The sequence below is a fragment of the Microtus oregoni genome, unplaced genomic scaffold (genome assembly GCF_018167655.1).
Source record: "Microtus oregoni isolate MIOR12 unplaced genomic scaffold, Mior012 000000F_ref0000247, whole genome shotgun sequence".
NCBI classification, from domain to species: Eukaryota; Metazoa; Chordata; class Mammalia; order Rodentia; family Cricetidae; genus Microtus; species Microtus oregoni.
Genome location: NW_024543059.1, coordinates 85,784,073 through 85,807,914, shown reverse-complemented (window position 1 = coordinate 85,807,914; position 23,842 = coordinate 85,784,073). Strand labels below are relative to the sequence as shown.

The 23,842-nt window shown below is 39.8% G+C and overlaps 1 protein-coding gene across 1 annotated transcript in view; it reads right to left on the bottom strand.

Annotated features, from left to right (window-relative positions):
* Nucleotides 1–752: 752 nt before the first annotated feature.
* Nucleotides 753–23,842, bottom strand: part of Agl (amylo-alpha-1, 6-glucosidase, 4-alpha-glucanotransferase) — a 54,197-nt gene continuing 31,107 nt past the window's right edge. The window contains 13 exon segments of the mRNA XM_041652352.1: nt 753–2,511; nt 3,978–4,111; nt 4,216–4,303; nt 7,798–7,895; nt 9,490–9,701; nt 10,310–10,422; nt 12,473–12,608; nt 16,461–16,572; nt 16,914–17,139; nt 20,029–20,131; nt 21,462–21,637; nt 22,404–22,537; nt 22,776–22,912. Of these exon segments, the coding sequence (XP_041508286.1) occupies nt 2,394–2,511; nt 3,978–4,111; nt 4,216–4,303; nt 7,798–7,895; nt 9,490–9,701; nt 10,310–10,422; nt 12,473–12,608; nt 16,461–16,572; nt 16,914–17,139; nt 20,029–20,131; nt 21,462–21,637; nt 22,404–22,537; nt 22,776–22,912 (1,787 nt within the window). The 3' untranslated portion in view covers nt 753–2,393.

Here is a 23,842-nt window from a genome sequence, read left to right as displayed (position 1 = left end):
TTGATTTACTGACACTAAACTTACAAGGGATAGATGGGATCACATGAGACCTGATTAAAGAAAATGTAAAAGCTTTGTAAGTTAGACACCCATCCCACCCAAAATAACGAAACCAAATATATTAGAAAAAAATATTAACTCTAATAGCAACGTGCCATTATTCCCTTATCATCCAGGACTGACAGAAACAGAAAATAATGGCAAAAACCAACTATGCTGACTCTGAATTCACTAAACTGGTGCACAGAGGGTTTTAGTAAGTAAATGCAGCAAGGTTGACTAATCCATTTAGGATGACTTGGGAATTATAGATTCTTAGGTTAGCACTTTTAATTTAAAAATAAAGATACACAATCTGTAGTTTAGAAAAATGAAGCAACACTAAGCAAGGCAAAGCCAGGATGGGACAGCTTTGGTTACTAGATGCTATTCTATGTGTTTATATTGCTATATAACTGAAAGGGGAAAATGCCTTTGGGTTTTTCAGAAAGTAAGTGTTCACGTCACATCCATTAGCTACTGTATAAAATGTAGATAAACTCACCGTATTCAAGATCTATGAAAGGAGTGTAGCTGCTAACAGACTCACGGATACATCGAAAGCTTACTTCACTCCTAATCTTGACATGGCTACGCTAATAAATCTCCAAATGCTCCAACTCTCTCTCCTCTCTCTGTTCCCCTCACATCCTGGGTATCACTCACTGCCGAGGGGAAGTAGTAATTGGTAAATGATGGAGAAGCAGAGAGAGTCCTTTATAAAAGACTTTTATTTTGTCACACAGACATATAAACACTTGCTCACAGACAGAGCATTTAAGACACAGTAGTGATGATTACTGCAGGTGACAACACTCATCAGTCTCCTCAGTCATCTCTGAGGACTCACTAAGATGTCTCAGCGTACTGGTTAAACTGAGAAGCTTACTTTTCATTGAGGAGAGTAAGACTGATTTGGATTAAGTGAGAACCCAAGGCACAGACTGTTTGTGAAATGTCAGATAAAAACAATACTGCAGTGTCCTGCAGGGATGAAGCACTGTACCTTCTACAATTACCTTTTTACAGTCTAAAAGCAGCTTTTGAACTCCTGTGGCTGGGACAATGCAGAAGACACCTTCAGGGACTTTCAAATGGACCATGCCAAACACAGTGCTGTTCTTTCACTAATAATCCTCAACAGGAGCACTGTACCCTAAATCTTTCTGAGTGGGTCGTGACCCTATTGTAGATAACCTAATATGGCTGTATTTTAAATCCTCTTTTTTCTCTCCCTCCCTCCTCTCCCTCTTCCCTGATGGTTTTGAGGATAGATCTCAGGGCTTTAACACATGCTAGGTAGGCACTCCGCCATTAAGCTTCATCTCTAGGCAATTTTCCCCCTGAAAAATTTTCATAAATATGCCCAGTATTTTCCATTTTGAAAATGTAAACTATCTCATAATGGGAAATTGGAACCAGTTATGACTATAATATTACAGAACTGTTTATGTCCTAATGCTCTTTCATATATCCAATTAATCTTTAATTTAATACAAATAGGTTATGTTAACTATAGTTAACTTTAATTTTATTATATTAAAAACATAACTTATCAATGAAAAATAAAGCACATTTTGAAGCTCTGTGCTCTATTTATGAACACATACTGTAGGTGAAAACTCCTATCGTTCCACATTCTTAAAGCATTTATTAATGTGCACTGATTACATTATGCACACATTAAGAATGCTGTAACGAATGCCAGGCTATTAGCGAAGCGCCGTCTATGGAGTGTGCCAACACACAGCAGGACTGGAGAGCCCCTCTCCACTGCCACACAGTTTGTGCACTTCCACACTTGCTGCTCTTCTCTTTTCCTCGTCCACTCTGAAGCACACTTTCTGAATGCAACAGCGGCAACCCTCTATGGGAAATGATCATTTTTTCTTTGATTCAAATCAAAAGAATGTAAAAAAATATATAGTCTGGGGATGTAGCTCAGTTGGCAGAGTACTTATTTAATATAGCATAAGGTCCTGGGTGTTGTCTCCAGTACTGTACACACTAGGGGTGGTGGCATACATGGTACTCTTTAAGAAAAAGGTCAAAAAAAAAAAAAAAGAAAAAGAAAAACCACTAAGTTTTTTTGTTTGTTTTGGTTTTTGGTTTTTCAAGACAGGGTTTCTCTATGTAGCCCTAGCTATCCTGGAACTTGCTGTATGAGACCAGGTTGGCCTGGAACTCACAGAGATCTGTCTGCCTCTGCCTCCCAAGTGCTGGGATTAAAGGCGTGCGCCACCACTGCCTGGCTATGAATGAGATTTCTAAAATGAGTGGAGCTTATGTTTCATTATAACCTTGCAGTCAATGATGTCAAGTGTTCACACACTTAGTAAGTGTCCATGAGACACCTACAGATCATAGATGGTTTCAAGAACAGCAGCCATTGACCACGCTTGTGTCTCACAACTGAAAGGGCAGTACTGGCCATTCTCATTGGTGAGTTCCGGAAGTCCTTTCCACGGGGATCTGAAAAAGAAAAAGAAAGAAAGAAAAGCATTTTATGAGGCATAATTTAATGCATATGAGCAAAGTAGGCAAGTCCTGATGATTTTTGTTTTTTACTATAAAAGCAATCATTTTGTCATTTGTTGCAAAATAAAACAATATTCTACAAGTATATATACAAAGAATTTAGATTAAAAACTATTCTTTGGTATATTCTATTTTGTGATTTAATACTAGCAAATACAAATGAATATTTCATCATTGCTATTTGTTTTTGTTTGTTTGTTTGAGCTAGGGTCTTGCTGTGTGACCCTCGTTGGCTGGGAACTTATGTAGCTGAGGCTGACCTTGAAATTGCTGTAATGCTCCTCTCTGCCTTCCAAGTGTTGTAAACAAAGATGTGTTTCACTAGGCCCAGCTGCATGATTAAAATTTTAAAAAACTACCATTCCAGAAAAATCTATAAATATATATGTAATATCCTCTCAAGCCTAATTTTAATCTTGTTTGTGCTTTGAGATACGGTCTTATGTAGCTCATGTGGCTCTGAACTCACGCTCTCCCTGTTTTGTTTTGCCATGTGCTGAGATCACAGGCTGATGCCTCCATGCTGGCAATAATTTCAGTCTTTCAGAGTAAGTTCATGACTCACACTGCAAATATATAAGTGTATTATGTGTGAATTTGATAGAACTAGAAAACTAAAGGAAGTAATACAGAGACAGCGAGAGTTATAATTAGGAAAATGCCAATTAGTTCCTTATTCTACAGACTAACAAGCCAACTGATTAAATATTTACCTCTAATACTTAGTACTTTATGTACAGTACCTCAACACTGACAGCAACTCCACGAGATAAATGCTATACCTATCCCTACATGTACAGAGAGAAGAGGGATGGACAGACGTGACGTGACTAGTGACAGATCCCAGCAGCACTACACGGACTGTTAGTGCATCTCCTGATGCTTACGTGTAAGGCCACTTACACATTTAGTGTAAGCACGCAGAAGGAGACACACTTTTGTCTAGACGTAGAGAAATGCAGGTAGACTCTGGCTGAGTGTATGCCATCTCAGAAAAATACTCAGCACTGACCCTGCTTAATTCACTAATCATCAGGAGAAAGAGTGTAACAAATACCACTTGAAATAACAGTCAAATACCAACTGATATTTTAAGGATAATGGAAACTATGACTTGAAAAATGAATCATCTCAAAAGGTCCAACCTGGATACTTCAAGTACTTTATGTATCCTAATCACATCCAAATTATCAGTTATCTTGAAAATTAAAGACTATTCTACAAGTACAGACCATAAAACATAATATCCTCAAATTAAAACCAAAATAGTTAAGGGAGGTAAAAATTACATGGTTGAATTGAGGTGCAGATGCATACAGCTTGCAGAAGTGAATTCTGAGAAAGCCTTGTTTACCTGATATCTGATACACTGACTGGACATTAGTCATGCAATAACTTACCTCTCAAGATAAACATAATGTCTGGAAAGGACATTTTTAACCAAAACTACAGTCTTTGCAGCAGTCTCTGGGCCCATCAGTTTGGAAAAATACAACTTTGCACGAAGAAAATACCCAATAGGCCATAGCCACTCCTAAAGTATGATTTAAAAAGAAAGGAAAAAAGAATTGTGATATCTAAATTTATTTCAAAACCAATTTAAATTGAACACTCTGAAAAGAGAAACAAAATTCTTACAGGTCCTTGGTGGTAATTGAAACCTTTAGCAAGATTGTAGTTGTCGTTGTCTAAGGCATTATCATAAACTCCACAGTAAACCATATCGCTGCAAAATGATTGGAGTTTGAGGTCAGTAAGAGGTCAGGCATCATAGAGGAACATCAGAATTTCAACAGTAAAGGCAAGAAAAATAATCATCTTCTCTTCCAATCTATAGAGTGAGCCTGCTCAGTATTAGTACATTACTTAACACACAATTAGTACATATGAGCACAGAGGACTTTATAATGTGCTCAGGAAAGATTAACAGAGAAGCCAAGTGTCCTTAAGCTTTCTTTCATATTTAGAGCCCAGATATTAACTTATTTACAGTTGAAGGTCATGATACTAGAGGTGGGAGTATACAAAGGGGGGGAGGAAAGGAAAAGGAAGATAACAGCATATATGTGATGTGGGAACAGAGGGAGGGCTATAAGGTGGGAGGAAGAACAGGTGGCCAGGAAATGGGAGAGGGGCGTCACAGAAATATATATGAAAATGTAGATGCCACAGCTATTACTTTGTATGCTAATTTTAGAAAATTAATAAAAAATATTGAGGCATCTTGTCTTCAAAAAGCTAGTCTATTGTTTAACCATTTCACTAGGCTTCTAATATGTGAACATGTGTAACACTGGGTAGTGGTGGCACATAACTTTAATCCCAGCACTTGGAGGCAGAAGCAGGTGATCTCTCTGAGTTCAAGGCCAGTCTGGTTTAAAGAGCCAAGTTCCAGGACAGCCAGGACTATTATACAGAGAAACCCTGTCTCGAAACCGCACCCCCCCCAAAAGTGTATAACAATTAAAATACCCATACAGTTATTTGAATCAGTAAAACATCATTAAAGACAAGGTTTCACTGATTGTAGAGCAGAAAGCCATTTATTTATTTATGTAAATTATTTATCTTGTGGTGCCTATTGATCAAACCTAAGGCCTTATCTATGCTAGGCAAACATCCCACCACTTAGCTTCATCCTTAGTCCACGTAAGGTTATATTTTAAACTTCTCAATGAAGCTATTTTAAAACTTAAATTAGCATACTGTCAGATTATAAATAACAATTGAATATAGATACTGCTATAATATATAGAATTTATAACATAGTTATATACTGAACAGTGTTACAAACAAGACCACTAGATGAGTTATGCATATTGAAATTTAATTAAATTGTAATTTTAAAATCCCGTTTAGTGATACAAAATGGCCACATGTGCTTTTAACATATCTTTTAGTTCTGATCAGCAGGTTTTCTGTTTGTTTTTTTGGAGGGAACAGGAGTTTGAAACAGGGTCTTACTGTGTGGTCCTGGCTGACCTGGAACTTTCTCAATAGACCAGGCTAGCTTTGAACTCACAGAGATCTTCCTGTATATGTACACCTGACAAGTTTTTAATCTGCTCTGAGTATGTAAGCATGCAGAAAATGACAAGTATTAGCATATAAAATGTTGCATATATCAGAATGAAATGAAGCCAAGCATGGTGGTATGTATCTAATTCTGGAACTTGGGAGGTTGAGACAGGAGAGTCAGTAATTCAAGGTTGGCTTCAAAAGAGCCTGGCATGGTGGCACACACCTTTAATTCCAGCACCTGGGAGGTAGAGGCAAGTAGAGCTTGTGAGTTCAAGGCCAAGCTGGTCTGCAAAGTGAGTTCTAGAACAGCCAAGGCTGTTACACAGAGAAACCCTAGCTCGTAAAACAGAAAAAAACAAACAAACAAAATCAAAAATAAAAGACCAAAAAAAAAATGAAATCAGTATATAGAAAGGTGGGTACAATGGCACACACCTTTAATCCAGCACTCTTTATGCAGTGGCAGACAGATTTCTGAGTTCCAGGTCGGCCTAGACCACATAGTGGAAATCAGTATATAGTAAAGTAGAAAACCCAGGACCAGCTGTTGAGCGCCCTGGCGTGTGTGTGTGTGTGTGTGTGTGTGCGCGCACATGTGTGTGTTTGTGTGTGTGTGTGTTTGTGTGTGTGCGCGCAGGTGCACAAGACCCAACAAAACACCAAACTCCCAAAACTGAGAAAGGCCATTAGAAATTTAATTTATAAAATTAAAGACATTTGCACATGCAAATTGTAAAATAAAAACAAAGTTATTTACTAATTTAAGTAAAAAGAATGGTGTAATTATACAGGAAGACTGCCAGTAAAGAACACAATTAAGCTCTCTCCTGCGCAAATGAACAGATAATGCTCAGTATCTGAAACAGCACAGACAGTTCCAGTTCAGCAGGATGAAGAACTGCCAGCAAAGAAACACAGAGACTGTCTCTGAGGACCTGGAGAGATGGCCCAGTAGTTAAGAGAAGGCCCGGGTTCACATGGTGGTCACAACTATCTGTAACTCCAGTTCCAGGGTATTTCCACACCCTTATACCAGACATGAATGTGGCACATAGGCACACAGACATAGATAAAGGCAAAACACTCATACACATTGAAAAAAAAAGATGGCCTTTAGTTGTGGGGCGTGGTGCTGGGGACATAACCCAGGGTCTTGTTGGGGCAAGCACATGCTCTACCACTGAGCTACAAACTCCCAGCAGCTCTCCCCTGCCCAGGACAGGCTCTCCTGTAGCCAGGCTGGCCTCAACTAGTCAGACAGTAGAAGATGATCATGAGCTCCAATTCTCCCGGTTCAGCTTTCTAGGTGCTGGGTACAGGCATGTGCCATCATGCTGGCCATTTATAAAATTATTTATTTTTGTCATCTTGGGAATTGAACTTGTGGAACTTTTTAGTGAGAGTGGGTGCTGGGGCCCTCCTACACGCTAGGTTAATGTCTGCCAGTGACCTACATCCCTATGAAGTTGTTTTTTTGATTTTTATTTTTTCTCTTTGTTTCTTCTTTCTAGATAAACTTGCTTTTGTTCCCTTTTAGACAAACTTAGGTAGCTGGAACTCATGTGCCAAACTGGCCGGGAATAATCAGCAATCTTCCTGCTAAAGCCTCCAAGCGCTGGTGTCATGGTACTGAGCTTCCATCCTCAGACTTGAGTCTGTTGTTTTGTTTCTGAGACAGGGCCTGGCTAGCGGTCCAGACTGACGTTGAACCTGTGATCACCCTGCTTCAGATTCCCCAGTTCTAGGACTCAGACGTGAGGCACCAAGTCTTAGTCTTTCATACAAATTCTCCTAGATTTGCGACTATATGGATACAAAATGTACAAAAATGAGTAGAAATGACTTGAGTAATAGAGAAGATGCGAATGCTGCTTGGGTCTTGGACAAAGGGATTTAAAGAAACTTCTTTTTCTTTATACACTGTTGGTACTTTTCAACATCCACAATAATCATGTATTACTTTTATAGTCAGAAAAGAAATAAAAGCTATTCATGACATTAGCTTCATGTTTTTATAACTTTTAAGTTAATTAGTGAATATAGGAGAAACCACACACACAATAAAGTGGCAAATGTTTTCAGAAGTTTGAATGCAATTTTTGAGAAGTTATTTGTAAACAAGTACAAAATGGCTAATGCTAGTCTATGTGGATTAAAGACAATATCAACAACTTTCTTAATACTTATGTTCCAACTTACTCTGGATCTAAAGTTTTCATGCCAAGGGGACCAAGCAATTTTTTTTCTGCAATTTCCAAAGCTTTCCAAGCTTTTTCAGCAGTAAACAGTTCAGGGGCCTAATGAAGAAGGTAAAACAAGCAAAGAAAAAAACCAAGCATTTTAATATCACAGAAAAATGAGCTCTTACCTAGATACGTTAAGTATAAACTTTGAAAAGAAAGAAAAAATTAAGGCTATGGTGTGGTCAGAATTTGAGAGTGCATACCAAAAAATCTCACCCGATGAGGCCGAGCCCGAATTGCCTTTGTCAGCCTGAGAAGCTGGGAAAGCTCAGAGTGACCATTCCCTCGGGGCACGCAAGAAGGAGTAACCAGATCCAAGAGTAACCATAGCTCCCAGAAAGGCAGGGCTCACTTCGACCCATCACTTTATTTCTAGACTTACAGAAGCACCCTGTAAGAGTACTTGAACTGCTGGCAGTGGTGGCGCACGCTTTTAATTCCAGCACTTGGGAGGCAGAGGCAGGCGGATCTCTGTGAGTTTGAGGCCAGCCTGGTCCACAGAGTGAGTTCTAGGACAAACAAGCTGTTACATAGAGAAACCTGTCTCGAAAAATTGAAGAAAAAAAGAAAAAAACCTTAAACCTTTTCCCCTCTCTTGGCCATAATGAATTCAGAACTTGTACTCCAACAGTGGAAGTACTTTCCTGTGTTATGCGGAAGGGGAAAACATTTTGCATCCACTTTAATAGTAAAATGACGTGAAAAATGAATCAAACCAAAGCTACCTCTGTGCAAGCTTGCACTTCCATACCACGATACTTAGTAATATTCTGCTTAGCAATCCTTTTGACAAAGTCACACACCTAGGGAGGCATGGATAAACACAAAGCTTTCCTAGTCTACTTGATCTTAAGGGTTCATCTTTAGACTGAGATTTAACAACAAAACAGTCAAGAATTCTTAGCTAGGTGGATGGAGAGATGGTTCAGTAGTTAAGAGACCTTCTAAAGGACACAAGTTTGATTACCAGCACCCACATGATTAACTCAAAACAGTCTGTCATGCTAGGCGTGGGGGATCTGATGCCCTCTTCTGGCCTCGGGGGGTACTGCATGTACATGGTGCACAGATATACACGTGGGCAAAACACCCCCTACACAAAATAATAAAATAATTAAATAAATTACTATGATAATTTACATTAACAATACTATATAATACCGAATACATAAGTAAATAATTTAAAACATTCTTATCTAAATAGAACTAATTAAGAGAAAAATGCAAAGGAGACCAAAAGTGAACATAAGCTGCCTGTGCACAACTTTCCAACTGGTGCACCGGGGAGCTGCTTGTGGCACCTGCTTGTGTAGTACGAACGCCCACAGCCTTCAGGGAGAATGTGTGAGGGCTGAGGCTAATGGAAGCAGCCCAAGTCATCCAGTGTGTGGCACAGGTACCAAGTACTGTCCTATACACAAACACTCGGAAACACTTTGTTTATCATCACCCATTGTTTTCTATTTTTGACACTAAATGTTATAGATTAGAGATAATATGCCTACTTAATTCCTTAAGCTATATAAAATTATCCAGAAAGCAATGACTTTTCATGGTTAAGGGGAGCTGAAAACCAAACAGGAAAAAAAAAATCCCATAGTATAGGTATGATAGCATTTTTGAAATTTGAAAGTAACACATGGCTTACCACGACCATTGCTATGGTAAAATTAGGCCTGAGCTGATAGTCACACCAAGGACTTGATGCTCCATAGCTATCCTTGTAGATGCCACGCTTGTGAACCAGATTCGGATGCTTCTCATTAGGATCTGAAGGGTCTTCAGAAACATGGAACAGCTTTTCAAAGTTGTTCTGTATTTTTCTGTTCCACTCGTCATATGAAACTGTTACAACTTTTCCTGAAAAGCAATAAGACATGGCAATTGTAGGCATTAAGAATATCCCAAGTACTATTGCTAAAACCTCATGTTTAGCTTACTTGTGAAACACATTATTTATGTTTTGGAAAATGTGGCTACTTTGGATGAAAGTATAAGTTCAAAGACCAGCTAGCTGCCTCTCCTAAAAAGAACGTAAAGGGCCCAGGAATAACTTCAGATTCATCACACGTTGAACATTTCCCATACATTGAATTAAAAATACAATTGGCTTTACCCAATTCTTTTTACTTTTTACAAAGTTTAAAGTTGTGTGGGTAGCTCAAACATTATTTCTATTGTATAGAAATTGTTCCAGAAAAAAAAAATGTAATGATTTCCAGCTGTTCAGAGAATGTAACTTGCTCACAAAGTTAGGGCAGAGAGACGCACAATGAGGCCAGCATGATGCTGCCTTCCTCTGTCAGTTCAGGGGTGCTGTGGGAATGTTGTTAGTAACCAACTTCATCATAATTTCCACATCGGTAAATTAATGACTTTTCTTGCTTCTTAAAATTTTGGGTCTTCAGTCCGATGATGGAAACAAAGGTTAGTACCTTGTGTGCTCCTTGTAAAACAGGCCACCTTACCGTGCCTTCTCACGCTGACTTCATGGTAAGGGAAAATATTTTTCTTGGACAATTCCAGCAACCAACGAACAGCAGATTTGCACATGCCAACAATTTCCACAGCAGATCCATCTCTAAAATTAAAAAGATTTATTCTCTATGTTGAACTTATTTAAGCATTATTTAAAAGGGCATTCAGTAAGTAATTTTGGGTTGGGGATGTAACTCAGTGGTAGAAGGTTTGTCTAACATTAAGGAAGTCTCTGGGGTAACACAGAACTAAAGCAAACAAACCACTATCAACAAATGTTGGTGAACAACGCATCATATAAGCAACCATCTGTCCCCACCTCTTCACTTTATAAGCAGTACATATTATATCATATAAGAAAGCTCTTCCCTTACCATTTTCGCACTGATTATGGTCCTAACATTAAAAACATTTACATTTTTACTTTGTGTATACATGTGTTTACATGTGTATACATGTGTGTCTCTATGGGAATGTGCACGTATGTGGAAGCCCACAGAGTCCGTAAGTGCACTGGATTTCATGGAACTGCTGTTACGTTAGGTTGTAAGCCTCCTGCCCTGAATGCTGGGAAATGAACTTGAAGAAAAGCAAGCAGCTCTCTTCCCAGCTTAGCCATCTCACCAGCCCCTCCCCTCCTAACATTTATTTATTAGTTTTGAGACAAGGTCTTTCTATTTAGTATGCCTGACCTGTTTGAAGATAAAAATCTTTTATATGAAAATAGCTTATGGGCTTGAGAGATGGCTCATCAATTAAGAGCAAATATTGCTCTTTTACCCAAGCCTGGTTTGGTTCCCAGCACTCACAGTGAGCAGCTCCAACGTGCCTGTAACTCCAGTTCTGGAGAATCAGATGCCCTCTTCTGGCTTCCAAGGGCACCTGCACACACACGCACCTTCCCACACAGACGCATCAGTTTTTATTTTAAAAAACTAGAAAATAGCTTCTGAGCTTCACTCAGTATAAAAAAACTTCTGGTATTTGTTGACAACTTCTGAAATCATAAATGAAAACTCCTTAAATAACAAAGCTAGAGATAAAAGGTTCAGAAAATAAAAACTTTTTTTTTTTTTGAGAAAGCCCTGACTGTCCTAGAACTAGCTATGTAGACCAGGCTGGCCTCAAATTTACAGAGGTCTGCTTGCCTCTGCCTCCTGAGTACAGGACTAAAGGCGTGTGCTACCACCATCTGGCAATAAAAAAACATTTTTTTTTTTTTTTTTTTTTTTTTGCTTTTTGAGACAGGTTTTCTCTATGTAGCCATGGCTGTCCTGGAACTCACTCTGTAAACCAGGCTGGCCTCAGATTCACAGAGATCTGCCTGCTTCTCCCTCCCAAGTGCTGGGATCAAAAAGCGTGAGCCACCACTGCCCAGCTAAAAAAACATTTTTAAAAGATCAATTTCAACTAGTTGTTTTCCATACTTGTAAAGATAGGCATAATAAAATCTAAACATTGTATGAAGTTCGGATTAGGAAATGTCTTAGCCAGGGCTGGGGAGACGGCTCAGCAGGTGAAGGCCCCTGGTGCCAAGTCTGATGACCTGAGAACCACATGGCAGGAAGAGCAAACTGACTACCGCAAGTGGTCCTCTGACCTCCATGCGTGTGCTGTGGCGTGAACACACACATGTACTTCCTCCACTCCACAAATAATTGTAACAATTTCTTTAAAGAATTATTTTTGTGATTTATTTAACTTTATTTTAAGTGCATTGGTGTAAAGGTGTCAGATTCCCTGAAACTGGATTTACAGATAGTCAGGAGCTGCCATGTGGGTGCTGGGAATTGAAGCCAGGTCCTCTGGAAGAGCCATCTCTCCAGCCCTGTAACTTTTTTTTTTTTAAATTTAAAGAAAATGTCTTAACCATTAAGATGATGAATTATAAAATGTTTGAGATTCTTGCAGAGGTGCAAAATCCAGATCTCCTGGAGGAGACCAGGTCACTCTCCTTGATGACTTAGCCCAAGACAGCTGCTAATCTGTATAATGGGGAAAGGAAGGGAGGAGCAGAGGAGGAAACGAAGAGAAGGATCTGGAATGATGCGGAGACTGTGGTGAGTAACAAAAGATTCCGTGAGTGAGTGTGTGTGCAAAAAGAACTGGAATCGCAAGAGCATCACTGCTGCAGCATCCAAAAGGAACTCTACCTCGGGGTGGCTGGGATTCCTCTGTTCCTAGCTCGGTCGCTTTCTCCCATCTTATCCATCCACGTGCCACAGTTGAAGCGATTCCCTCCATAGACAAATCCCGTTTCTTCATCAACCCCTATAGTTATATTGAAACCTAAAAAAAGCAAAACAAACACGTATAAAATAGTCATGATGGCACAGGTTTGTAACCCGGGCACTCAGGAGGCAGAGGCAGGGGTGTCTGAACACGGCCATGACACGTGGTGAACAGTGCCGTGGGGAGCTGTGACAGAGGCTCCAGGAGAAAGGCAGAGCCTGTTACCTCAGTGCCTCTTGTTCTCTGGTTGTTCTGGATGTGATTTTGTGCTTCTCATGACAAACATGTACATTCAGTGTATAAGACAGGCTTATTCTTGTTGGATGTCAGCACATAGCTACAGAACCCAATCTGGTGAAAGGACGTGCTGAGTGCTGTCCCCAGTGTGCTCTGAATCTGCATATGGCCTCTGCTTTGCTTTCGTGCTTCCCCAGAAGAATGTGAATAATTAATAATAATAATCAATAGAATGTGCCAGGAAATTCTGTTTAAACTGGTCTGTCCTGAGAACGTTCTGAAAAAGGGCAGCTCTGCTCATTCTTAGTAGGAGCTTACTGATGGTTGTTTACATATTTTTTGAACTCAAACCTTCCTCTGATCATTGCTTTCTTTGTTACATTTGTGTATAAAAGCACAATGAAACTGAAATAAGGTGTCTACAGTGTTACACTGTAGTCCACCCCATTCTTTCAGGTCCTCAGATCCCAAGTTAAACAGAAGAGTTCTGCACAGGTCAATGGAAGTCGACACAGGAGAATGACATAAGTTTGAAGCTGGCTTATATAGTGAGCTTGAGGCTAGGTAAGCCTATACAATGAGACTCTTTAAAAACAAAACAAGCAAAAAAAAACCCGAAAGAAACTAAAAATCATTAAGTTTTATAATAATAAATACATGTAAATTTTATTTCTCCTTCAAGAAAACACACATATACATGATGTTCATTCTAAAGTACTGCTTACAGCCGGGCGGTGGTGGCGCACGCCTTTAATCCCAGCACTTGGGAGGCAGAGGCAGGCAGATCTCTGTGAGTTCGAGACCAGCCTGGTCTACAAGAGCTAGTTCCAGGACAGGCTCCAAAGCCACAGAGAAACCCTGTCTCAAAAAACCAAAAATAAATAAATAAATAAAATAAAATAAAGTACTGCTTACATTAGCAAAATCATAAGTCACTACTCAGTGGAGGGACAGCTGAGCGTGTGTACACGAGGAAATCATAAGTCATCACTTGGTGGAGGGATGGCTTAGCGTGTGTACACTAGGAAATGTTCTGCCCTTTAAATAAAAAAACAGAATGTATATGGAACAAACAGATGAGTTCCTAAGACAAAATGGTTTAGGGAAGAAGTTACAAAAGGTTACATATAAAAAAAAAACTTTTTAAAATTAGGTATAGTGGCACATGCCTTTAATCTCAGCACTCGGGAGGTAGGGGCAGGCAGATCTCTGTGAGTTTCAAGACCATCCTGGTCTACATAGTGAGTTCCAGGACAGTCAGGACTACACAGAGAACTTATCTGAAAAAGAAACAATCAATCAAACAAACAAAACCCAAAACCAAACCAACCAACCACACAAAACAAAAAAGGCAATATAGTAAAATATTAATATATTTCATTTCAATGCCCAATGCAAAGGAAAAATTATTTTGTTTACTTAAAGTTGAAATGTTTCACAACAACAACAACAAAACCCTAAAACGTCTTAGACATACCATAAAAACATTCTTTGGAATCTTGTTTCCATTGACTTCTCTTAGAGAAGGATAAAAATATATCAGGGATTGTTACCAAATAGCTTGGATAAATATTTGTGTATTACTACTATACTTAATAAATCACCATGAGTGAGGCTAGTCTGGTCTACATAGTAACTTTTAGGACAGCTAAGGCTTCATAGCAAGATCCTATCTTGATCAGTCAAAAAAAGTTACATACTGAGTATTCAATTTTATATAATATTTTCAAAGGTAGGGATATGGCACAGACTTTTAATCCCAGCACTCAGGAGGTTGAGGCAGATAATCACTGTGAGTTCAAGACTAGCCTGGTCTACATGTGAGTCCCAAGACACCCAGAGCTACATAAAGAGACCAGTCTTAAAACAATAAACAAACAATGAGTTTATAAATATGTTCAAAATAATGACAGTGTAGGGAGGCAGAGATTAGTAGTAAGACCCAGGTGGGATAGGGAAAAATGTTGTGATGATGGATTAGGTCTGCATCTTTCTATGTTAGTGGTTTCAGGAACACACAGCCCAACATGAGTTAATATGAGAACGGGTGGAAATGAATGAGGTCTACCATCTAGTTAGTAGCATCATACCACATTTCTTGATTCTGATTGATTACCTCAGTTATATTAAGACTGGGGAAGGGTTTGCTGTACCCTATCTATCATTTTTACAACTTTTTATCAATCTGCAATTCTTTTAAAATTACAATTAAAAAGTAAATATACACCAAAGCTATCAAAACCATTCCCAAAGTGAGTAGGGACGAGGGGAAGTGAGATAATCAGCCTTGTACTGGCTGGCCTTAGGGCAAATGAGTTAAGAGAGTGTAACTACTTTAAGTTGATATACAAATACAGCACTGTAGAGGTGCTGGGGCCAGCCTGGTCTAGACAGAGACAACCATGGGTGACATTCTTCCTTTGCCACCCAGCAGCTCTGAGAAGCCAACTTTCCATTCCTTCATTTTGTAAAAATTAAGAGTAATGTAACATATTCTTTTACTTAAAAAACTAATTCAGGTATTTCTATCTGTACAGTGCATGCATGTGTCCCCCTGTGTATACTAGTGCACACATACACACACACACGCAAGTGGGTGCAGGCCTAAGGTTGATGTCAAATCTTCCTTGCTTCCTCTTCTACCTTTGTACAGTCACGGTCTCTCAATCAGACCAAGCTCCCCAGTGTGAGATGGTCTCTGGAGCTGCCTTACTTGTTTGGAGATACCGCGCCTCTGCCTTCGGAGGCTGGAATTATCAGGCTCACCTGGCATTTACATAGGGTCTAGAGATCTGAACTCCAGTTCTTTCACTTGTTCTCCATGCATTTTAACTGCTGAACCATCATCTCTCAAGTCCAATGTAATTCATTACTAATGTTTTCAGGAGTTAAGTAGGAATAACATTGGTAAAGACATCATTATAATGGCTGGCATATAACAACTCACAGAACTGTAATTTTTTTTCTTCCTTCTTCTGTTTGATTATTTATTTATTTTGCTTTGTGAGGGGGTTTCTCTCTATAACCCTGGCTGATCTGGAACTCACTCTGTAGCTCTGCCTTCTGAGTGCTGGGACTATAGACCTGTGTGCATCACCACGCTGGGCTTCCTGTTTACAGTTTTGAGATAAGGTTTCACAGTGAAGCTCAAGATAGCCATGAACTCATGATAGTCAAGCCTCTACCTCCTGTGCTCCATGACAGGCATGTGCATACCTGGCAGAAAAAAACTATACTAACATTGTGATTATAAACTGTAACACCAGGAGCTGGAGAGATGGCCCAGCAGTTACGAATACTTGTTGCTCTTGTGGAGGACCGGATTCCAAGGCCCGTGGTTCCCTACTATCCCTACCTCCGGTTCCAGGGGCTCTGCTGCTCTCTTCTGACCTCTGCAGGCAGCAGGCCTGTACATGGCAGTGGTTCCCTACCATCCCTTCCTCAGGTTCCAGGGGCTCTGCTGCTCTCTTCTGACCTCTGCAGGCAGCAGGTCTGTACATGGCACATACACTTGCAGATAAAAACTCACACACACATACATAAAATAAATTATAAAAGCCAATATTATCTTGAAAATTGGCTGACAAAAGATATAAACCTTGATTTTTTTTTTTAGCTTGGAGAGATCAGAAATAGCACCGTTAAGTCTTAACTATGGGGAGGATTACATACCCTCGTCCTTCATGTTCCGATCTATCTGGGGGCCGGCGTTCCTCTCTCGGAACTGAAGGCCCTGCATGTGCCTTTGCATAGCTTCCTGTATCACTTCAAACAATGGCTGATCCTGTTGGAGATAGCAAGAATGCGTCCTCTGTTAGAAATGGATTCTACTCTTATTTTCCCCAACTCTAGTAATATATATGTATTACTAGATAAATGCCCCCCTTGGGGAGGAAGTAAGGAGCAGGCGGGGCTGGGAAAGCAGCAGCTCCTGTGCTCCCAGGCTGTCTGTGTTTAACCAGGGAGCAAGTCTAATCTCTGCGACCTCTCACGGTGTCAACACTAAATAAAGATTCATATTCAACTTTTTTTGATAATTGAATCCTTATGACTTGGATTCTTAATACTTTACATTAAAAATAAAGTCACATTTCATTAAAAATTATTTTAAGAAATGCTCTTTACCAGTGTACCAGCAGGCAAAGGTGCAGAATCGTCCGTGGGATACATTCTAGAAACTGGACATTTGAGGATGTCTAGACCATTTGGAACCATCTTACAATAGTCCTGAATACACTGCAGCCACCACCATACGGCATCCCGACAGTTGTACCTGGCGTAAGTTCCTTCACCCAGGAGGTTAGGAATGAGGCCATGCCTCAGGGTACCAGCAAATGCTAAAATAATATTCCTAAAACAACAGAAATAAATGGATCACTTGAGATGAAAACACTTATGAGATTGAAGGGAAAAAACAGTCTCTTTTTCAGGGGTCTGGGGGATGCCCAAGCTCCCAGAGCAGTTTTTCTCTCTAGTCATCTTTGGAGTCAGTTCCCAGTTAGGAATTTATAAAGCCATAGCTTTAGCTTCTATTTTAAAAATGATGTATTTATTTTTGTTACCTGTGTATGAGTGTTTACCTGTGTGTGCATATGTGTACCACATGTGTATGGAGCCCATGGGGGTGAGAAGTGTGATGGATCCCTGGAACTGGAGTTACAGATGGTTGTGAGCTACCATGTGGGTGCTGGGAACTGAATTCTTCGAGAGCAGTGAGTGCCATTAGTCACTGAGCCATGTCTCTAGCCCCCAATTTCTGTGTTTGAAGTCTATGTTATTTTCATATAGAAGTAATCCTCTAATATGCAGTTTATTACTTTAAATAGTAGGTATCAAGAACAAAGTAAATACATAAGAAAACAAATGGACAGAAACTGGCCTTAAAACTATAATTCATCCCAACACACAGGAGGTACAAGTTGGAAGAGCTCTGTGAGTCCCAGGTCATCTGGCCTACAGGCTGAGTAATAGGCTATTTAGGGCTACATGGTAAGGGCCTGCTTTAAAACAAAGAAAGAAATCAAAGAAAACCCAAAACAACAACAGCAGATGCCAACTATAACCCACATTAATAACTGATAGATGGCGGTTTATCTTCTATGGTATTATTCCAGTACAAATGAGAACTTGGCTTGTGAGATGGATGCACTCTAGGGACAGCTTGTATCTACATGTGAGGTCTGATTAGCAAAGGTCACTGAAGAAGGCTAGGCCTCATTATGTCTCAGTTTAACACTTATCCCTCTCCTCACCTCTTATTTTGTTTTTTGAGACAGGATTTCTCTGTGTGGCCCTGGTTGTCTTGGAACTCACTCTGTGGACCAGGCTGGCCTCCAACTCAGAGATAGATCCACCTTCTTCTTTCTCCCCAGTGCTGGGATTAAAGGCCTGTGCTACCACCACCTGGCTAATACTTATCTTTCAATGGTGCCATAGGAAGCTTTTATTCTAGTTTTGTTTATAGGCCACACAAAAAGTGGTGGACCATAGGATGACAATGTATGACTTAGATGGCCGAATGCAAAACTAAGAGACAGAAATTTGTAACGGCACAGAGAGTGATGACTGAGGGTGGGGGCTGCTACAGCAACATAAAAAGCCCCCAACCGTCATGGAGTGCTTTCCATGTGGCAGAGATATTTTTTTTTTAGGGTAAAATAAAGCTGAATCAAATGGGCTTTAATTCAATGAGTTATGCCACATGTGAACACAAAAGCACAAAAACCTTGGGAAGGGCATCCTGTGACGATGGAGGCAGAGGTTTGTATGTATCAAGTTAAGGGATGCTTATAATCTCTAGCAACCAACAGGAGCTAAGAGAGAAGAAACTGATCCCAGAAAAAATCAATTGTGCCTGTACCATTTTGATATATGTCAGTCTCTATAACTATGAGAGAACAAATTTCTATTGTTGCAAACAACTCAGTTTGGGTAAATTTTTATGGAAGCTGTAGCAATCCACTTCCAGAAAGGCCTTGTGGGTAAATCAAGATTCTACTGATGGGAGAGAGATTTTTGGGTCCTGTAACTGCATCCATCATCTAGCAGAGTACGGTGAGTATGTCAACTATCCCACATACAGCACAGAGGGAGGATGCCATTGTCAGCTGGGGATATGAACAGCATCAGAAGTTCTCCACGCCACAGGCAAAAGCCTTTGCCACTGTGTTTTGCTGAATTCTGATTCTTTATACCTAACTCCTAAGCCATTTACTTAGGGGATCTAATAGGTAAGCAAACAGCCCTCCAAATTAAATTTACAAAAATTTTATTAATTTATGTGTATGGTATTTTGCTTGCATGTATGCCAGCCTTCCTGGTGCAATGCTAGCTGAGGCCAAAGGTGACAGATCCCCTAAAAACGGAGTTACAGATGGTTGTAAGCTGCCATGTGTTTGCTAAGAATCAAACACGGATCCTCTTAAGTACTGAACCATCTCTCCAGTTTCCCCAATTTTTAAAAGTATGATTATTATTATTATTAGTGTGTGTGCATATCTGTGCTGCAGAATATGTGCTGAGGTCTGAGAACAACTTTGTGAAGTCATTTATTTACCTTTATGTGGGTTCCAGGAACTGAAGTCAGGTCACCAAGCTTGCATGGCCAGTACCTTTACACATCAAGCACCTTGCCCCACTAAGCCATCTTGCTAGCTTCCCAATTTATTGTTTGTTTGTTTGTTTTGAGACAGCATCTCATTAAGTATTTCTGGCTGACCTGAAACTGTCTATGAATACTACTAAGCTGGCTTTGAACTCATAAGAGATCTACCTGCCTCTGCCTCCCTTGTGCTGGTATTAAAGGTGTGTGCCACCATATCCAGCTAACAATACTTTCTTAAGAAGAGAGAAAATGATTCTTTTTTTTTTTTTAGATAAATTCACAAATACTGAAGAAGATCTGACCTATGATGGAATCTAGTGACCTCAACAAGAATATGAAGTAGGACTTTTAAATCTGGAGCCTGTGAGATAGCTCAGTGGGCAAAGGTGCTTGCTGTGAAGCCTAACACTGAACTGGGTTTCTGGAACCCACATGGAGGAAGGAGAGAAAAACTCCAGCAAGCTGTCTTCTGAACTCCACACGTGCACCATGGCATGCCTGTGATTGCACACATATAAACACACACAAAATAAAAAATAAAACACCTAAGGAAAACATACTTTTCAAACGTTGACAGTAGATGGGTAAGAGGGAACATGGAGCCGCAAACTGCATGCGGTTTGCGGAGGCTCTTACCGGGCTTCTAAGTAGCGTCCAGTGACCAGCAGCATCCCCCGGAGTGCAATGAAAGTATCCCGCCCCCAGCAGCGGAAGAGACCAGAAGAGAAGTGGGGCAAGCCTGGCGAGAGACAACAGAGTCATGTGTCAATCAGAGCATTATGTTTGATCCCATCAACTCCATCAACACAGACTTTAGGTTTACAGAAAAGAGCAAATTAGAAGGAGCCCATGAACCTTCCAAAAATCCTGTACAGTGAAATATATGTCTGCACTTCCCGTCAGCTTTACGGGATGAGGTTTCATGGTCATACCAGAGTCTAAAGGGCCTGTGACCCAGAGGAGAGTAAAGGCAGTTCAGCAAGAGCTGAACAATTTAGTCACCAGAGTAGAGGGGGGGTTAGCTGAACAGGTTCTAATTTGTCTTTTAAATTAAAAGCTTAAAATTAGAGATCAAATATTTAACATGTGAAATGACAGTATAATTAAACACATACTTTAAAAGATTTTGCCCTGATTCTAAGGGCAATAAATAAGTCTAAATATAAAATTATTAGTTCAATGTATTTAATTAAATGTTTATTAATTTCTTTACAGTGAAAGTTTATCACCAAATTTCACATTATTTCATAACAGATTGTTAGTGCTATACTTATCTCACACAATATATATGTATATAGCTATATATAACTAGATATATAAGCTAGATATATAGCATATATGCTATATGGCTATATATAGTTATACACATAATATATACACAGCATATGGTTATATAATAGTTATATATAATAAATAGCATTGATATCACAAAGTCTGAGCCAATGAAATACCTGAGCCAATGACAATGAAAGCTTAAACTTAGCCAAGGGAATCACACAGATATTACTACTTTGCTATATTTTATATATTTCAGTTTAATTTCAAAAGCTGTAAACTTTACACTTCACTTTATCAAAACCCCCAAGAAGCAATGGGCCTCAACTACCTGATATTTTTTAAAACACATTGGAAGTTTATTACATGAAGAGGCTTCCTTTGGGCGCACCTTATTTCCACAGATGTTTTAAACCAAGTTGCAGGAGACGGTGTCAGTAGATATGGCTAAAAGTACTTGACAAACAAGGAAGATGTAATTTAAAAAAAAATCATTTAACATGTTTTGTAACTACAATGTTGGTTTACTTTTAAGAATTAGGAAAGAAACACACAGAAACAGTACTTAATTAAAGATATTTAAAATGACAAGAACTGGAATTTAACAGATACCTGCAAAAGAAAGGATTACTCAACCATCACAAAAACACATGTGAGTTCTTACTAGTTAGTTATCATGAGCAAGCAGCTATTAAGTGAGCAGTTTACTAAACAGTGGCATGAAAACCATTTTTCCATGCATTCTCCTTGTTGAGCACCACGGGCTTTTACATTTAGCTGCCTCACGTCCTTACCTGCAGCCAAGGAGACACAGCACTGCTCCTTCTCCCTTGTGATCTCATTTAGCCTGTAGGGCACATCCAGGAGCGAGGGAGAAAGGAGAGGCAGACAAGGGCACTTTCCCACTCCACACATCTGGACGGAACCCAGTGAAAGGTGCTTCACGAAGGTCGAACCATTCTGGACAAAGCTGTGAGCAAGCGGCAAGGTTATCTCAAAAACACTACCTTTCTAGCAATCTTATTACACATCCTTTCGCCCACTGATTCTTCTACAGAAATGTGTAAAATGGTAAAAATACTTTTATGTATATCATTTAGCAAGTTAATGAACGCATACTATAATTTTATTTTTTACATATCCTCTCTTACAGGCTCTATAGACCAGATTTAAACCCCACCCCTATCCTGCCACTCCCAGCTGGGGACTAGACCCAAGGCCTTATGCTTGCTAGGCAAATGATGCTCTTCTGAACTAGACACCCAAACATCCCCACCCATTTTTAAAACTGTATTACTGTGTTTGTGTCCACGGTGTATGTCCACGGTGTATGTGTTTGTGTGTAGGGTGCTTATCTTGTGTGCATGAAGCCCTGAGTTTGATCCTCAGTGCCTTATACACTGGACGCAGACCCATAATCCCAGTATTTGGGAGCGGAGGCTGGAGGATCAGAAGCGTAAGATCATACTTGCCTCCACAGTGTGTTTCAAGTCTTCAATACAGGAGACCCTCTCTCAAAACAAAACAAACCCCACCGAGACTCCACATTTGGTTTTGCATGTTCCAGACTAAAGGATGCTAACACACTTACAGTCCAGCTAAAAAATTTCTCAGTCTCTGAGTCTGTGATATGACAGCTCCTTAGCTTTTGGTCTTTTAAAATCAAGTACAAAATTACTCTCTCTGTATAGTTTCCACAGAAATATGCCTGTTTACTCAAGTTTTGTTGGGGATACCTTGACATCTGCTTCCATGCTACATCCAGCAGAGTGGTATATGCGCCAATTAAAATAGCATCAAAGTAACAGGGGATAAGGTATCGTGGGATCTGCTTCAGGTAGAAGAACATAGCCTGCAACCATTTACCAACCTGTTAGAGAAATAATGTTAAAGGTTAATTTGTTGTGTTTACAGGCTAGGTATATTTTAAGAGCTGAATCTACACATGCAACTTTGCCAGCCAGTAACCTACTGATGACCACTCTTTAAAACTGAAAGAAATCAAGAACGGAAAATGGTTCAAGGAAACTTAATATTATCTGTAACAGGGTAGTATATAATTCTTAATGGTCCCTCACTTGTTTGGACTAGAATATCATTCTACTTACTTCAGCAATATGTCCTGATCGTGAAATAAGCCGGCCACTAACATAGTCAATCATCCAATCTCCAGACCTCAAATTTTCACAGAATGGATGCCCCAAGTCGTTCTTTGGTCTTATTTCTGCCAACACGGACATTAATCCTGAAAATTCAGACATTATTACACTGTTGGCCAAGTCAAAATGTTCCCATTGCTTACTTGTGGCCAGTCTCTGATGATTTGGGGTGAACACAGACACAGGCAGACATAAGGGCTACGTCCACAATGGCACGTGACACGGCTGGAGATAAGTAGGAGGGTCTCTACTTTAACCAAAAAACAAAGGCTACTGAAGGGGTCTACTACTGCAAGAACAACAAAGAGCTTCCCGAGAGTGAGGGCTTCCAGGACGGCACTTATCTATTTATATTCAATAGTATAACATTCCAAAGTAGCGGGCATGATTGCTCTACCCTAGAGCATCAAATGAATAAGCCTGGGTATTTCTGTGTTAGCAAGCGATAGATTAATATTTAGGAAAGAATTACAGAAATCACAAAACTGGTTTAAGAGGAAGCAAGACCACCAATGGAGGATGACAATGAAAGAGCTTCAGAAGCAGCTTCTGAAACGAAGCAGGAAGTACTTACAACTAAACAAAATCAGCACGTGAGCTATTGGCGTGGGATGATTACTAGGAAGATTTCTCCGCTGAGTCTTGGCATCCCTATGCACACTCACAGCAGACTCTGTAACTCTGCTATGGAACGATTATACTTTCATCTACCGTAAAGCAGTACTTGGCTTCACTGGTTTCGTTTTAACTAAGTTCATTTGGTTAGAATTTATTGAATTTTATGTGGTATGTTTTGAAAAATTAAAAAACAATAATTTTTTTTTTTTTTTTTTGGTTTTTTGAGACAGGGTTTCTCTGTGGTTTTAGAGCCTGTCCTGGAACTAGCTCTTGTAGACCAGGCTGGTCTCGAACTCACAGAGATCCGCCTGCCTCTGCCTCCCAAGTGCTGGGATTAAAGGCGTGCGCCACCACCGCCCGGCAAAAACAATAAATTTAAGACGTAGGATTTTTTTCAC